The following is an 18527-nucleotide window of genomic DNA, read 5'->3' as shown; positions in this document are numbered from 1 at the left end:
ACCTACAGAAAAATAATGAAACTGGGACTGATATCACTAATATTTTAAAATATAATTATGTCTTAGTTATGCTGGTACATATCATAAGAAAAATCATCATCACTATAGTACAATAATCTCAAGTAATGGCATTTTTGTTTAAGAACAAAGCACAAAAATATTTTAAAAAAGAAAATGCCTCATTGTAAAAACTTATAAAGTTGACTGCTTAAAACAAAAATATCTGAGGTTTGATTTCACAATTTTCCATATACGCTCTGTAAACATATACAATTGTAGACTATCAACTTAAATAAAGCCAGTTATCACTAAAATATATTTTTAAAAATTCAGTGCAAAAATACATAACTAAAATTATCAACTGACTTAAGACAATTTTAATATAAAAGTCACAACTTAATTCCATAATATAAAGTAAATCTATAGAGACTTTAATGTAAAATAAAAAGATCTACAACAATTACCAAGTTTTCCTTTTGTTACTATTCTCTAGTGAAAGCTTTTTTCTGATTAGCTTTTACAATGTCATCAGGAGATGCTGATTTGAAGTCAAAAGGTGTTATTGTTATAAGAGGACTTATTTCTTTGTCCTTTATGTCTTGAACTTGTCTACTATAAAGAAAAGTCTTATAGAGGTCAAGGGTGCGTCGCTTGCAGCTTTTCAGTGGATAGCGAAGACATAGTGTTGAAGCAAAAGCTGAAGGTCTAGCAGCAAGGGCCTTGGTCCAAGAAAGAGAAAAAGGTGGTTTCCTAGTCAGAGAGCCTTTATTGTTTTTCTTATTATCCTTAGCAGAATTGGAATTTTTCCCTGATTTTGAACTTAGAACTTTAGTTCCTGGTGCTGGAGCAACAGATTGGTCTACTACAGGTTTTGGAATAAAATCTGGGGTTTTTATAAGGACACTAAGATCAATATTTGAATCTATTCCAGGTGAACTCATTTCAGATAAACCAAGCTTAAGGGAATCTTTCTTAATTTGAGAGTTTTCTAGATCAATAGTTTCTGCAATCAAATCAGAAAGTGACAAATTCTCAAGGTCTCTTGTAGGAGAAGGTTTATGAAATGCCAAAGATGAGAGAGAGCCTGTTAATTCAGATATTCCAGTTGAAGAGCTAGATCGATTTGCTAGTTGTGACAGGGGAAAGGATCCCAAACATAGATCTGTGAGACTTGCAGATGACTGGTTACAAATATCAGATAAAGTAAAGCGTTGGCTTGGACTGTTTTCTTTGTGTTCCTGAAACAGTTCAGCAAGGGATGGATTTTCACTTTGGGAAAATTGCAAATTGTCATTTTTTAAAATGTAATTCTTGGCACTCGGTTCAACTGATGAAACACCTCCAACTTCAGTCATTTTACCAGCATTCAAATTATCAAGAGCCGTATTTTCCAAGGAGCTAGCTAGTTGCAAAGGATTATTTAAACTTCCTAAGTTGGCTTGTACTGGAATGTTTTGCAAATCAGTTCCTGACTTATTCTGAATAAACAAAGAATTATTAGGAGCTGTGTTCTTTATCATTAAACACTTTAAATCTGGTATTTCTTTGAAAGCAGAATCATCTTTGGAAACACATTCAGATACATCAGGTCTTAACAAGTCAGCATCTAGACTCTTGGAAAGAAGACCTTCCAGACTATCTGAGGATGATAATCTAAACGATGGCTGATGTTTACAAGAATTTCTTGTGACATCATCAATTAGGTCAGCTAATGGCAACTCTTTTGTTAACTTACATGATTCTAATTTCTTTTCACTTTTAGGTCTGTTAAGTTTCGTTTTTTTATGGAGTAAATAATGACTTGGTACAGCTAAGGAATTATGATATCCATATTTTGCTACTGGGCCAGAAAAATCAAGTGTTTTGCTATTGCAATCCATATGGTTTACAGATTGAGGACAAGAGTTTTGAACATTATCAGCTGAAACTTCAGAGGAAGATATTAAGACTCCTTACCTTACAAGAGCCGTTAATTTTCAGATGAGAAAGTTGACATATGCAGAAGACAGTCACAGCAACCAAAAGGAAACATGAAATGAGGCATTTAATTACTAAATGTTTCTTTTGATTATGACATGAATGTGATACTTGATCATTATTTAATAAAAAGTGAACATTCTAAAAAACAATAAGGTTCTTTACCTTCCTTTAATCATCTAAAATGACCATCATACTTTGTTGATGTACTCAAATTAAATATCAAATTAGTCAATTTTTACATATTTTTATTTTCACCCATTTAATAATGTGAGGTTTTAACATAATTATAGTCAGGATTGTTTCAAAGTCAAAGTTTCTTAAATAAAGCAACAGAAAGAACTTGGTTCATGTGATTTTGTATTTTGAATGTATTCAAAACAGGCAAACAAACAATTCCCTATAATTTCTACCATAATCTAGGACAAACTATAAAGAGATGACAAATTACTAATTCATTCTCATATAAAAGTGCATGTGTCCCCCGCCCCAATTTTTAAAAAAATTTTAAATAGAAAAAAAAAAAAACCACAACATTTCATGGTACAGACTGCATACAACTTTGTTATAGCACAAATCTAGTCCTCAGGTCACAAGAAGTATCAACCCAGTCAACAAATCACTATGCTCCTACTGATGAATAGTATACCTATTAATACAAAGGCAACTCACTTCTTTTCAAACATTGACTATTCCCAATTGAACCCCAAATTCTACAAAATGAAAATTAAAGATCTGGCTATGAAATGTAAAAATAGTATAATTATGATACCTATATTTAAATAAAACTAAATCATACTTATATTATGTATTAAGCATAAAGGGAGGATTTGACAACAGTTGTGTGGCTATTAATTTCCTTATCCTGCCCCAATAGAGTGAGAACACAGTAACTTAAAGTGCTCTAAACTATGTAACAAAATCAAAAACTGTCTTGTTTTAATCTGATTTTACTACACAACAAGCAGGGAAATAATCAAAATACAGCATTTATATCCAGAAGTTTAGGAAAGGGAACACAGTATTCCACTTAAAAATTCACAAACCAGAAGATTAATTGGTAATAATCAATTATTATAACAGGCAAAATTTTTGGCCCACTTTCTTAACACAAGCAAATCAAGGCCTCTTTTCAAGCATTACCTATAAGACAACTAGAAGAAAACAAGTAAAAGCATACCTTTTGCTAGCTTTCCTGTAGATACTGTTCCCTCACTCTTAACCTTCAAATTCTGCAATTTATCTTGATCCAGAACCACTGATAAAGCCTTCTGCACATCAAACTTGTTCTTCAGAACTGCTTCAATCAATATGTCATCTGGCACAGCATCTCCAAGTACCTCTCTCATGTGATCGAGGCATGAATAAAGACGAGCTAGAATAGACAAGAATTTAAAACTACTAAATGGTGCCATGAAAGAAACCTCCACAGTCAAAACTGATAATGGGATTGGAAACTATAGCAATGAATTCAATTCTGTTTTCCCTTGGCAAAAATTATTTATAATAATTCTTCCCCGTCAGAGGAACAACTTCATTACTTAAGAAATCACCATAATGAATGAGATTCCTAAGTAATACTGACTAATGTTAATAAAAAAGTTGTACACATTAATATCTATTTTCAATGATGATAATGATAACTGAACTGATGATTTTTTGCATGCATAGAAAGGTAAGGGTAGGTGTGGGACTATTTCTAACTTGTTAGTGAACCCAGTGATACACCAAATATAACTCTGAAATTTCATGTCTTAAGTTTTCTTTTAAGCTAACTTTATAAAAATGAAATAAAAATAAGGTAATTCTGTAGATTAAGAGAAAATTGAACATTCATTTTAAGAAATAAAGCACTTATATCCATAAATTATAAACAGTAATTACCAATAATATTCCATAATAATGTATACTCCACTTAGGCAAAGGTTTTGTAGTACCTGGTATCTAGAAGCCATTGAATGGATGAATACATTAATTCATATTTGTTTAGCAAGTCACAATTTTCAAAACATACATATAGATAACTATCTACATATACATACATACACTTCTTTTGCAATCCTCATAATAAGTATGACCTAGATCTATCTGGCAAATTCTAATTCATTAAGCTAAAATGCTTGAAAATCATGGCACTACTAAATTGGAAACTATCAAAACAGAACCTAGGTTTTCAGACTCCCTACTCCTAAAACCATTTCACAAAATACAATTTATATGCTTCCATGTTAAACAGTATCCTGCCTTTGATACTTTTTCCATTGTTCCCTTTGTTAATTATTAAAAATAAATTTTTCAAATATTTGAATAATTCTGCTTTACTTGAAATCAATGTTAAGTTTAGGCTAATAAACTAGGAAAATAATACCTATTTAATATATACATGAATTATTAAAACTAGAACTGAATACTTAGCATAGCTAGTATAAGGACCTCTTCTAATGAATCAGTACAACGATTTTCTACACATACACAAAGTAGAAACACAAAGTAGAAACATGGAGTCAGCTTGTCTTTGTCCGTATCCTAATGCTACCTATTAGCTGGTACAACCCTCAACTAAGTTACTTCTCTGTGTCCCATTTTCCTTCTCTGTAAAATGACATTGGTATTTTGTTTATGACAAAAACAATAATTGGTCTACCTCATTAGGTTTTCATGAAGATTAAATATGTTGATAGCTGCAAAGCACTTAGAATAGTACCTGAAAGCATTTAGTAAAGCTTAGCTACAATCATAATGTTCTTATCATACAATTACTTACACATGTGAGGTGGGAATGATTAACTTTCATCCTCAAACCTAAGTTTGAATTTCAAACCTCCTTAATCTTGTTCACAGAAAAAGCACTAGATTTCTGCCCTTTCCCTGTAGTGTGAGAACACTACAAAGATAACTAACTATATTACTTTCTTAAAGTTATATTACCGAATAAAGCAGCTCCTCTACATGGTTTCTTCCAAACTGTCAGATGTACTTGCAGTTCATAATTTTAAATTCCCTGTTGCTTACCATTCTGCTTTTTAATGTTGTATACTGTGCTTTTGCTCCATTTTTAATTATAGTTGGGAGCTGATGTATATTTTATTAACAATTTGAAGGTCAGTTCTCAGAATCATACATTCCCTCTTTCTGTTTTCCAATCAACTGTTATAAATTTTTAATTTTAAAATATTTATAGAAGAAAGCCACTGCTAATCACCAATATTACAGCTATACAGTATATGGCTATTTTAGTTCTACTACTCTGTTCATCAATCTATGGCTTAAGGGATATGTGAAAACAATGTCATGTTGAAATTTACTTATGAAAGAAGCCAACATACAAATAACCTTGTTTAATCAAAAAGAAGCAACTGTAGAATCAATGTCTTACCGTTTACAAATTCTATCTTGAACCAGTTAGGATGCTTGCATAGTGCTAACTATGGACATAAAAATTAAGCCTTTGGAACCAAATATTTTGTACAAAAAGGAGTTTCTTTAATAGTACTAATTAATCAATAAATATTGCTAAGAGAAAATAAATCACTCAAATTTCTCTCCTAAGGAAAATAAGACAGTTCAATAAAAAATTTCTGTTATTAAATAAGTCACAATTTTTCAACAATACAGTTAAATACAACCCTCATAAAATATATTGATAAAATATAAATTCTCCCTGAAGATAAAAAATACATCTGTACCATTACTACCCATAATCACTATCATAAACAGTCATGTAAAAACTGATAAATTCAATCGATTATTGATATTACAAATCATTTTCAGCTAAGAAGCACAGATTACTTTTTACTATACCTTGATCAATTCCACTTAGCTGATGGCTCAAGACAGAATTAGAGGCCTTCAGATCTTCATAATCATACTCTTCTGAAGGTTCATCACGTCGTGAGTAAATAAACTGAGCAGCTAGAATACAAAATGAAGAATACAGCAGTACAGTCATGTTCCATTTACACAAAAGTTAAAAGTAAAAATTCAAGATTCTAATCTACAGTCATTTACCTACCTTCTTTAATCATAAAAGCAAAAGCAAACTAACACAAACTAACATTATCAGACCCAAAATTCTCATCTAATATCCTTACTATTCATTATCTCCAGAATTTTCCACCAAGCCTGGTTTCCCCAGTTTTCCACATTTCATACTATCTCATTACTGCCTATTAATCCATTTTCCCTTAATTTTTCTCTTCTTTAGAATATTTCAAATCTCTTACTAAAGTGTTATGACGGATTTTGTGTTATTTAGCTTTTTGGAAGAGGATGTAATGTTTAAGATTATTGCTTAATATTTCCACATCTGACTTTTATACATGCTTTCAGGAAGGCACTGTATGAGAATGAAAACTAAATATATTCAATATAGATAACAGAGATAGTAATGCTATGACATACATGTAACATACAAGTGCTATGTATTTGTGTGCCAACAAATGATGGCCCTAGAGATTAGCAAAGAAGACAAAGAAAAATGTAGCAACATATTGATATGTTAAAATCCAAATGGGTAACAAAGATAAATGCTGCCAAAGCACAGAGACTATATAATCACCGAGAATTAAAAGTTATAATAAAGAAAGTAAGAACACAGGAAAAACTGAAGAAGTTGAAGACCCTTTGGAAAAGGTAAATAGAAGCTAGAGAAATAGTAGCTGAGAGAATTCAGTCTATTTTGCTACAATGCAAGTTTCCTTAACTTAAATTAGCACATAACAATTGATAAGTTTAGAGTGCACAACATTCAAATTGCTTTGGTTTATGGGATATTTCTCCCCAACACTTCAACATTTTTACATCATTATATAATAGTAGCAGGTACACAGTCCAATAACACCAATCACACAATATGATAATGTAATTTTAACTACATCATAATCCCAGACAGACCCACATTCTTCCTCTTGGTTCAATCTGGCCATGTGTCCTGTGTTGGGAGGGCTTATTTCTTATCTCTCTAAGTTCCTTAAGCTTTTACCTTTTCTAAACATGTAAAGATCTATGTATACAATATTTCTTTATTAGGAGGTCAATGTATCCTTTCATGTGCAAACATTTTTATTAAGATGATTACTGTTTTTAGTACTCTACATGTTGAGAGACCCACCATGATCCTATTTTTCCCCAGCTGTTACTTTAATAAACAGTTTTGAAGACCACAAGGTTTTTGTCCATGTCATGAACATATATTCCTATTTACCCTCCTTGGTGCAAGGAGAATAGAATCCTACTAGTATTAAGTTAGCATGGCTAAAGAACAGAAGAAAAATTCTATTTCATCAATTCTCTAAAACAACTGCTTTTTTTCCACCTAAAAATCTCAGCTGTGTGAGTGTTTTTCTGAGCATTATGTAATACTTAAAATAACATCCTTTTTAAGATAATGTCATACATTCTATGTTATCTTCTTAGATTTAGGTGGTAGTACCAAAAAATGTAAACTGGGCTTTGTGTCTTGTGATTTACAAATTACTTTCCTGGCTGTGATAAACTATACTAGATTAATCTAAAAGTAACAAATAATGCTTTTTCAACTTCTTCTCACAGCTCTGAACTGTGACAGGAAAACCCAAGATATATCAAAAATTAAGTGAGGCAAGAAATCAGATACTTCCCTCAACAATTTTCACCTAGGAAATACTGAAAGGGGAAAAAGTTCTTCAAGTCCAGACTCTTCTACTCTACTTCCTTGGGATATACTTTCTTTTAGTGGGGGCCGGGGGAGGGGGTAGGAGGACAGGTGGTGGCTTCCTATCCTTTCCTCACTATGCTTAGCTCCTATCTACAAACCCTCCACACACAAAATCTAAATTCAACTCAGAAACCTACACTATTGCCAGATTTGCCAGGAAGGCTAGAGAGAAGGAGAGTAGGAAAATTCACCAGAAAAAGCTGGGGAGACGGTGGGTGTGTGGAAATGGGTCCCAATCTCTAGAATGGAGCTCAAAAGACAACAAATACAATTGAAAGAGAGAAAAAAACTAATGGAGAGAAGAGAATAAATATAAAATGCTTTCCTCTTCTAAAAATCTGAATCACAAAGTTTGATGGAAATGTTTTCTGTAACTTTTTAAAATTTAAGGCTTTTTAGCAAACAAAAGTTTAAAGAATTCAGAAACTGACTCCAGAAACTGCCTAAAACTATTTCCTAAAAGACTCAAAATAAAAAATTCGGAGGTACTCATTATTAGGCTTTCTTCTCTGGAGATTCTCATCCAGTGGTGCTGGAATGGGGCAGGGAATCTGTATTTTTAAAATTACTCCCAGCTGATAGGTATCATCCAGAAAAGGTCAGAAAACATTGACCTACAAGTCTCTCTTTTTATTTGTTGCACCTGTACCATCACCCCTTACTGTCCTAAAACAGTGCACCCTTACTCAAAAATGTTCAATAAGCTGATACACACATCGATAATTAAAGCTGCCTTCCACAATTTGGCTCGCATTTCCTGTACCAGCCCTCTTTCCTGCTGCCACTACAGGTTATGTCTTTCCAAAAAAGTCTCCTCAGACACTTGTTTAATTGCTGTTGTTTCTAGTAAGATGTGATCTTATTCCTAAATTTGTGAGTCCTAAATCTACCTCCTTCCAGGAGAGCCACAGACTCCTTCCGTCACAACTATTTCTTGACGGCCACCATACTGTTGTAGCATGTTGTTCAAACAGGAACTCATTTTTTACCTTTTTATAGACCAGGAAGGGATCTTGGCCCTTAGAATGCTTAATATGCTCAATACAAACATTAATTCTCTTGGCAAGAGAATTAACACTGTCAACTGCAAACTGGTAACATTATAGATTCTTCCAGTTTTACCATGGTAAAATTTGTGGGGCATTCTTTTCAAAAAGTGCCCATCCTGATTGTCATATCACCTTTCTTGTAGACTCATATGTCTGTGGCCAAAGGAACAATTCCATGTATTCTAAAAGGCCTAGTATACCCATAGTGGTTGCCTCTCTTCTTTCCTTCAGTTTTGGTCATTTTGGCAATTTACTGGAGGATAGCAACTTAAACCCAAAAAAGTTGAACATGACTTTTAACAAGCTGCTTATACTAAACTAACTTACAAACTTATTAGTAGGGGGCTTTTCCCTCACACATTAATTGATGCTCAATAACAGTTTGGAGTTGGAAAGACTGAATGAGGATAACTACTGTGAAGGTAATCAAGCAAGGTATCCATTAGACAGAGAAGGCTCTAATGTCTTGATAGCAAAGGGGAAACTAAGCCTGTATCAATTGCTGTAAATATCTCAGAATTAAGAATAACTAGTCACAAAAAAGTCAACTAGGCTTTCCCATAAACTGTAACTGCTTAAGCTACAGCCAATCAAATAATTTCCTTCTTTGCCTCCATGTCTTCTCTCCAAAAACCTTACCCCTAGAGCGCCTGTGGGTGGAATGCTCCTAACTACTTCCAGTTTGGTTGGACCTGCCTGATACAAATCAATGTTTGCTCAAGCAAATTTAAGATTTTTAATATGCCTCAGTTTATCTTTTAACACTTTTAATTACATTAGTTGAAACAAGATTCATAAATACTCAAATAGAGTTTTATAAATAGGCATATCCATCTCCTAGATATATGTTCAGTATGTAGTATCAAAGCCAATCTTTCTAAAGGAAAAAAAAAAAGAGCTGTAACATTTAGAAGCCATCTTTCCATCAGAAAAATGTGCTTAGCAGAGTTCAAAGAAATGCATGTGTTGATGAAGTTTAGAAAAAAGTTCCTACTCACTAAAACTGTCACCCAAATACCAGAATTCATTAGTCCATAAATATTTTCTTCTCTTCAATTACATTAGCTGCTTCTTTAAGAACAGAAATTGTCTTTCCAAAACTTCATTTTGTATTGACACTGCTGGGAAAATATACTACTAAAGAGAAAACGTAAGTTTCAGATCTGATATTACTCCTACTTTATATGCATTTTGAAAAATTAAAAAATCCAAAAGCACAGGCTTTGTTAAAAAATACTAGTTTGTCAAAGAAACTCAAAACCATTCATCTATCTCCTGCTTTGGTAATGTTAGTCGATTCTCGGTATGTACAAAAGTAAATCTCAAAGAGTTGGAATGTCCTGAATGTGAACCACACAAAAACATACATCAACAGCTATGAGAGACACAAGGATAAACTCTGACCTCAAGAGAGCTAGGCCATAAATGCAAATCTCAGAAAAACACCTAGACACTATGCATTATAAGTTCATTACTCAAGATTAAGCATGATTTACCCAGACAAGCTTAGATAAATGGATGTGTTAATCTACAACATGATGCCCTGCAGTATAGTCCCTCTTTCTTAAAGTGTTCCACTCAGGTGCAAACCATACTCAACCAACTTCCATGTCCTACAGACCTCAATTCCTGTAATTGTCTCTTCAATCTATTTCCAAATCTAATACTCCTACACATTTGTTAAATCAATGGTTCTCCAAGCAAGTATCAGCATACTCTGGAAAGATTGTTAAAAGAGCGGTAGCTATGTCCCAGCCTAGTTTCTGATTCCAAACTAGGAACCAGAATGACTTTTGTGACAAATTCTCAAGTTATGTCCTCAGATATCCTCATTTCTAGATTAGAATAATAGTTTCCTAGCCAATCTACCTATATTCACCCATGTACCACCTTTAGCCCAGGGTGTACTGTGTAGAAGAAATTTTTCAAAAACTCAAATCTAATTATCACTCCTCCATCTCCTGTTTCATGAACATGCCACCCTCTTTACTGTGCTTAGAATAAGTGACAAAGTTGGTGCTAGCAGACATCACTTCATCGCCCAATCAACTATGAGGATAAATTACAGAAGTTCAAAGGGATTAACCCATAGGTTTTGTAACGTACTGCAAATCGCAACAAGTGCTAGGACTTCCCTTGGAAAAAGTGAAGTTTCTTTTACCTATAATCCCTACAAAATATAATCCCTGTGATCTTCTGAATCCCTAAATAAGGAGTTTTAAAGGAAGGCTGATTAACACATCTTTCAGTTTCTAACCCTCCTTTCTTTTCTGCTTTGTGATGCGCTAAGGTTTAAGTCTATCCACAAAAAACACATGATATCTCTGACAGCTGGCTCCCTTTCAGGATCAGCCAACAGGAAGATGTAAAAGGAACACTCGAAGGCTAGGGGTACAAGGCACATGCTTCTTGCCTTTTTGCTTCCTGGCCAGTGAGTGTCACTCCAACAACACTTCACCTTGCAGAAGCAGCTTGTCCCACTAATAGCAATAATATTTTTCAGTTTTTCCAAAAGTCCCAATATCAGCTTTACATGCCCACCATCCACATCTCCCTGACACTATGAGCAGTCAGCTGATCAAAATTCCCTCCTCAAAAGGTTAAATTCAGCTTCACAGGGTTACTCTAGATACCAATGCCAGCTATGTAGTGTCCCGCTCTTCAGAGGTCTGAGTCCCAGCTCCACAGTCCCTCCTCAAAACTTCAAAGCAAAAACAGCAAAGCAGAACTCTATTCTCATAGACCTAAGCCCCAGACTCAAGGAGTCCCTCTACAGCTTCTAAAGGATGCATTCAACCTTGTCCATCTGTTCCCCTTCCAGGCACATTAAATGCTTCCTGAAGTTACTACCTCCTTGTTACTCTGGTTAACCTTTCTGCATGTTTTTGTTTTCCAACATGTAGCTAGCAACTTTTCAAATTAAATTGTCTCTAGCAAAATTTCTAGTACAATTTCTTATTTCCTTAAAGAATCCTGACTGGCAACAGTGTAAGGTTAAAAGAATAGAGGAAAGGCCATGATTAGTAAGGCTAAATGAGGAAAGATATAAATAAAGAAATAGATGCATTTCAGTGTAACAAGAGGAAAAAGATGAGAGGAAGAGTGGAAGTGCTAAGTCAACCTCAAGAGCAAATGTGCCTTGATAAAGGAAAAGGAATTTTAAAAAATCAGAAGAGAAAAATTTGATCTTCAGAGACTAAAAGTGAGCTTAAAGCAAGTATGAATTTGCAGGACAGTTCAGTAGACTATAGGCTATAACAAATACAGCAAACTTTGACAGAAATGTTAATTACATAAAACTTAAACATGCGGAAAAAAGTTTTATGAATTTATTATACTGGACTCAGAAAGTGATGGATAATAACTTAATGTTTCCAATACTCAAATTTCTGAGGATATAAAATTAACTGCTGTTTGCCTTCCTAAGGTTTAGATTTTCATTAATTCAATTACCATTTTAATACAATTCAAATTAACTGCATTTTTATATTGAAAATACCAGAGTTTTCCTCAAATTGTTTAAAGCTGTATGACTGAATTAAAAAATTTTTTTAGATATATTTATTTATTTATATAAGCACTGGGTACAATCAGAAGCGTGGGAGAGAGAGAATTCACCAGAGCCAGAGCAGGGAGCAGAACAGGCAGAAGGACCGAAGTACACTGCTGAGGGGAGCAGCGGGCGGCAGGAGAGGTCTGTGCACCATGTGGGACCCTCGCTGGCAGCCAGGGATCGAATCGCCGCTGCAGAAGCTGCGGGCAGCTTCGCAGTCCAGCGCTCAACAGCTGTGCCACCAGGGGAGGCCCTGATTTAAAACTTCTTTTCATGGATAAAAATAATATTTCAGGGCCTCCCCGGTGGCGCAGCGGTTGAGCGCTGGGTTGCGAAGCTGCCCGCGGCCTCTGCAGCGCAGGTTCGATCCCCGGCTGCTCCTCGGCCACTGGAGGAGGGTCCCACATGGCGCGCAGACCTCTCCTGCCGCCCGCTGCTCCCCTCAGCAGTGTACTTCAGTCCCTCTGCCTGCTCTGCTCCCCGCTCTGGCTCTGGTGAATTCTCTCACCCTCCCACGCTTCTGACTGTACCCCAGTGCTTGTATAAACAAACAACAAATAAATAAATAAAAACATGCCTAAATTTAAAAAAATAATATTTCATACATCTTTAAAAAACTAACATGTAATTATCTTTTTAAATGTTATCTAACCTCATTTTTACACATCAGAAAAACAATAATACTTAACATTTTTAAATACCAAAGTGACTGAAATCAAAAATTATTTTTAATATTTACCTGTTGATGGCGAAATACAATAATCATCCTCTACAGACTGACCGTAGAAATCATCATCTTCAAAATCTAAAACAAAAACACAACAGATCCTCATTTACAATTTCTTTTTATATTCTTAGCAACAAGGAAACATCTGAATTTTTTCCAAAAATAAACTAAATGGTTCATTACAATTAAAGGAACTTAGAATGTCTACTTTTCAAAAGAATTTTAATTTTTTTTCCCTAATTGAGGCATTATTGACATATACCGTTTTATCAGCTTCAGGTGTACAATATGATTTGATATTTACAAAAATAGCAGATATATGCTAATTTTCAATATTTATAAAGATACTGGTTCTTCAGTTTGAAGTTTTTCCAAGTTTTCACTTGTAATAAAAAATAATCCCATATACCACATACTTGAATTCTCTTTCCAGTGTTGACAAAAATCTGAATAAATCATGCATCATTTTGTTTTAACCAAGTGACATATATAACCAACATTTCAATACAAGTGGTTAGCACAGGGCACCAAATCAGTTTTTCTCCATGTAAATTAACTATGCAATCTAGAAAAGCCAGCTTATCCTAAACTCCCTTGTACTCACACTGCTCAATTAAATGGCCTTTTTTCCTACTGACCAGTATATGCTCTTTGCCCGGTTTTTCTAAGGCCGCTTCTTTCTAATTAAGGTCCCAATTCAAATGTCACCCATTTGTGAAAGTCCTCCCTTACTACTCCTGGAAAAGCAGCAAGCTCCCTGCCACTTTTACTCTTTAACACACTACTCTAATCACTATACAGCAGGTCCTCAAATAGCATCAATGTGTTAAATATCATTTCATTTTAACACTGATGACAAGAAAGAATTATCAATTCCTTATCAGGGACACTGTCTGGAATACGTAGTTTGCATATTCTCCCAATGTCCATGCGGATTTTCTCCAAGGACTTCAGTTTCCCCCCACATCCCAAAGATATGTACAATAGGTTAACTGGTGTGTCTCAGCTGTCACAGTAAGAGTGGGTGTGGGTGTGAATGAGCCCTGTGATGGAAGGGCCTCCTGTCCAGATCTGGTTCCTTGTGCCTTGACCTGCTGGAAGAGGCTCTGGCCAACTGAGAACCTGAACTAAAATAAACAGGTTGGAAAATGAATGAATGAATGAAATAACACAAATTATTGCTTATTATTAAATGTATTTTGGGTCTTTAGTAGAAGTTTGGTGATAATTTCTGATCAGAAATATGCCATAGGAACTTAACTCTTGTGTTCATCAATTAGTCTACTGTAAACCTATCAGAGATTACTATACCTGTTTCACCCCATAAAACTATAAGCTCCTTCAGAATAAAACTTTGTCTAGTCAACTACCTGATACATGTCTGGCAACAACTATTTGTTTTATTATAAACTAATGAATCATATAATTTAAAATTAAAAACCCACAAGGAACATAAATATATTTACATAAATGTACTTACTTAGTCATTCATTCAAAAAATACTAACTCTATACCAGGAACTGTTAGGAGATACTACAGTAAGTGACAGCACATTCCTCCATCTCTACCAACCTAAAATCTACCAGGGAAAACAGGTAATTACAAAACCACATGGTAAGTGTTGATATTAGGAACAGAGAAATTTGGGAAAATACATATGAGCAACAGAAACAGAGTGGGGTGGCTAGGGAAAGATCCCCAGAAATAGTTAAACCAATCGCCAAGGGCAGTTAGTCAGCTTCTGAGGGAAGTCATAAAACAGGAATAGCACGTTCAAAGGCTGAGCCCAAATGATCATGGCTAAGAAAAATTAGATGTTTCATTCACTAAATATGTGTAATATTCAATAAATTGGAAGATCACGTTCCTAAGTCAGTAATAATTTATTAGAAAATAAATTAGCCAGCTACACAAACAAAAAAATGCTTTTTGATATTATAAACAAGAATCATGCATTTTTTTTTTTTTTTGGTAAAGATTTTACTTATTTATTTTTGCAGAGGTGCAGGGGGTGAGAGTATTTGCCAGAGACACAGTGGGGAGCAGAACAGGCAGATCTACTGAAATACACTGCTGAGAGGAGCAGCAGGAGGACCAGCAGAAGAAACAGGTGAAGTCTGCTGCACTGTATTTGGGTTAGCTCCCAGGCCAGGGATGGAACTCATGCCACAGTGGTGACAGTACTGAGACTTAACCAACTAGGCCACCGGGGAAGCTGGAATCATGTTTTCAATATTGATCCTAAAGAGACCACAATATAAAAAGATGATGCTAATCCTTTCCTAAGGTTTTTGTAAAGTGGTTCTTTTCCCCAACAAAATTTTAGAGTATTAAATGCATGTAAAGCACTGGAGTAAATATATAGTATGGACTTTGCCTTCCCGGCTCTTTTAAGTTAGTGGCTGAGGCAATCATGTAAAATACTATCCAAGTTATAAAGAAGAACCAAGTGAAAGTAAGGAACCAAAAGGTTCTGGAGCACAAACTCTTTCCAGTTTTCAGACCCTCTCTACCTTTAATAAACTTTAAACTATTATTCTGAGAGTACAAAGAAGTTAACTGGGTTGACAAGAAATAAACTAGAACCGTAAGATGAGTAGAACTTTTATAAGCTACAAGGGGATGAATCTCCTACACTGTAGAACACTGTGGTTATTATGTCATCCATTGTTCAAAACAACAACAAACATGACAACATAACAACCTGAACTGAGGTTACCAAGGTGAGAAGATATTTAGCACTGACTCTCTCAGGCCAAGCGCTTCTCCTCCAGGAAGCTTCTTCCACATAGAAATCCTACTTAAACTCCCCCAAACCATTCTGAATGAGATGTTATCACTGACATACTCCCACAGCACTCTGTGAGTACTTCTGTTAATTGTGTATCTTTCCACTTAGATTCCAAACATGTTAGTCCCTGAAACTTAAAACTATTCTCCCGGCACTCAGTTAATGTAGAATAACTTATTTAAAATACATTGGAAGAAGGTAATAAATATCTACTAAAGAAATTAATAAGTAGCATTTAGACTTATTTGAGCCTTTTATATCATACTGTATTTGCAAAATTATCTCCCAAGATAAAGTGATCTCACAGGTAATAGTAATCCATGTGCAATACTTACTCTTCTGCAATACTTGGAATGGCTTCAATTGTGAAGTCAACACCAGGAAAACAACATGTGCCAGGCTGAAAGGATCACAGTCTCCAAATGTTTGTGTTTGCTGCCTTTCGCTATGGTTATGGCATGCTGATGTTCTATAATAATTTCTGGAAGTACCAATAATTACTATCCAACATATTAAACACTACTACATACTTGGCACTTTTAAGTCTTTAAATCTATTCCTCTTCTCCACTCCTTCATATTTGTTTAAATTTTAGTCTGTGGGATGCCTGGTGATGTCTATAATTATCCACTGGAAAGAGATGTTGTACCTGTCCTAAGCAGTTCCAATTTCTTTTAAATTCCTAAAGATCATTAATATATACATTTCTTAAATTGTCTGAAGTCTGTATCCTTTTCAAAGCCTCCTTTCTTCCAGTAATGGTTTTTCCTTATATTCCAAAATAATTTTTTATGGAGCATTATTAACTAAGAACCTAGTATACACCTCAAGTTCATCTAACTGATTTATTCATATCTTTTTCCATTTACTACTAAGTTTCTTATTTAACTTGAAAGTGCCAGACAGTAAGTTAATCACTTAGCACAGGTTCTGCACTAAATATGAACAAACAAGAGATTTACCAAATAAATATAACACAGTTACAGCAGACACAGCTGACTGGAAACATTGTCAACTAGTGTACTACATATGAACAACGTTTTGTGGGCATTTTTGAAAGGAGGGTTGAGTTGCTAAAAGTAGGCAAAACCTATTCCCGATCTATAAGACAATGCGAGGAAGAGGTGATAATGCTTACGTGCACAAATATCACCGCATCCCAAGCTCGTCAAATGGCCTTCCCATATGACGCTATACAGCACCTCCCTCGCCCCAAGATCAATTCCTAAGGCAAGAGGCCTTCCCATACGATGCTGTACAGAGCAATCCCTAAGCCAGAAAACATGACTTAAAACAATGCCACTGTTGGTACTCAGATATTTTGTTATTTTCTCCAACTAAACTTCCTCCGAATTCCAGCCGGTTACCACTGACAAGGAACTCACTGATGAACCAGCTGGGTTCTCGGCTTGGAACGGCGAAAATGAGGTTCCGACAAGACCCTGCCACCTACCTTCATCGTAGTTATAGCCTCGGACATTCCGATGCCGCGCCATCGCGGCGGGGAGGGCGTTAGTCACAGCCCCTTACAAAACACCCGCTCAGCAACAGACAAGGCGCCAACCGCGGCCTGGAGAACACCAATACGCCATCTTGGTTTCCGGCAGTCTCTGCGCTGGGCGCATGCGCACGCACGACGTCTTTTTAGCCGCACTGCGCGACGGCAACTTCTCAGGGTCACCCGCTTCCTTGGGGACGCAAGCTCACTTGCGCGCATGCGGGTTGCGTTTTCCGGTGTGGCCCCGCCCACAGGCGGGTTGACTGACGGGAGCTGCAACTCTTCCTGCAGTTTGTTGGTTTGCGCCAAATATTGCCCCAGGAGATCCTTGACTTATACCAGCATTTAGGAATTGTTTCTAAATTTAGTTTCCCTTAATCTAGTGACAAAAGCTTGCTCTGTGCGGAATAAAAGCAGGAATCTTTTCTTACCCAAATTTTGCCTTTGAGGGCTGATTAAGCACATAGCATTAACAAACTTGTGTACGTTTTGTGTAGCAATTAGTGCACACTTCAGAGGGGGAATTTTTTTTTTTTTAAGATCTATTTATGCACACAAAAGCTGGGGTACAGGCCAGAGATGCCGTGGGGGGGGTGGGGGGAGGGGTGGCGAGAGGATTCACCCGAGACAGAGTGGGGAGCAGAACAGGCAGATCTACTGAAATACACTGCTGAGGGAGCAGCGGGCCAGACAGGAGAGGTCTGCTGCACCATGTGGGTTAGCTACCTAGCAGGTTGGTGCTCCTGCTGCAGAGGCTACGAATTGCTTCATAGTGCAGTGCTTAACCCCTTGCGCCACCAGGGAGGCCCCAGAGGGGAAATTTTTTTAATTGTAGAAACCTCAGCAAATCACAATGCTTTCCTGTCATCTCTGGTTTCCTGTATACACTCAATCCTGCATTATTATTCTGGAAAACAATTATCTGCCCTTACCAAACAATTGTCATCAGCATAATAAAAAAGGAATCCTTGAGCATTCACTGAACACATAATCATGTGTAATATGCTATGAGTATTAAATATAAATATTTAGAGACTTTAGATGATGGTAATGAATGTTGTTGAATAAATTTATAACCTACTATTAAATGTCCGATGCTGTATAAAAAAAACAACATATTATACTGAAAACACATAACACTTCAGTTTTAGTTTGCATTTTTGAAACCGTGATATTCTACACAAAGGCAAATGTCATAAAAGCTTATTCAGCTTTTTATTATTCATAATGGAAAGAA

The 18527-nt window shown here is 35.6% G+C and overlaps 1 protein-coding gene across 1 annotated transcript; it reads right to left on the bottom strand.

Annotated features, from left to right (window-relative positions):
* Positions 1 to 482: 482 nt before the first annotated feature.
* Positions 483 to 17288, bottom strand: LOC311166961 (uncharacterized protein; the record flags this gene model as incomplete). Its single annotated transcript, XM_084227683.1, has 5 exons — positions 483 to 1951; positions 3158 to 3352; positions 5779 to 5889; positions 13014 to 13079; positions 17246 to 17288. 5 exons carry the CDS (start codon positions 17286 to 17288, stop codon positions 483 to 485), a joined length of 1884 nt encoding a protein of 627 aa, XP_084083809.1.
* Positions 17289 to 18527: the final 1239 nt, after the last annotated feature.

This window comes from Talpa europaea (assembly GCF_964194135.1).
Source record: "Talpa europaea genome assembly, chromosome: 2".
Classification (NCBI taxonomy): Eukaryota; Metazoa; Chordata; class Mammalia; order Eulipotyphla; family Talpidae; genus Talpa; species Talpa europaea.
The sequence above is the reverse complement of the archived record's forward strand: the minus strand, read 5'-3'. Positions and strand labels throughout refer to the sequence as shown.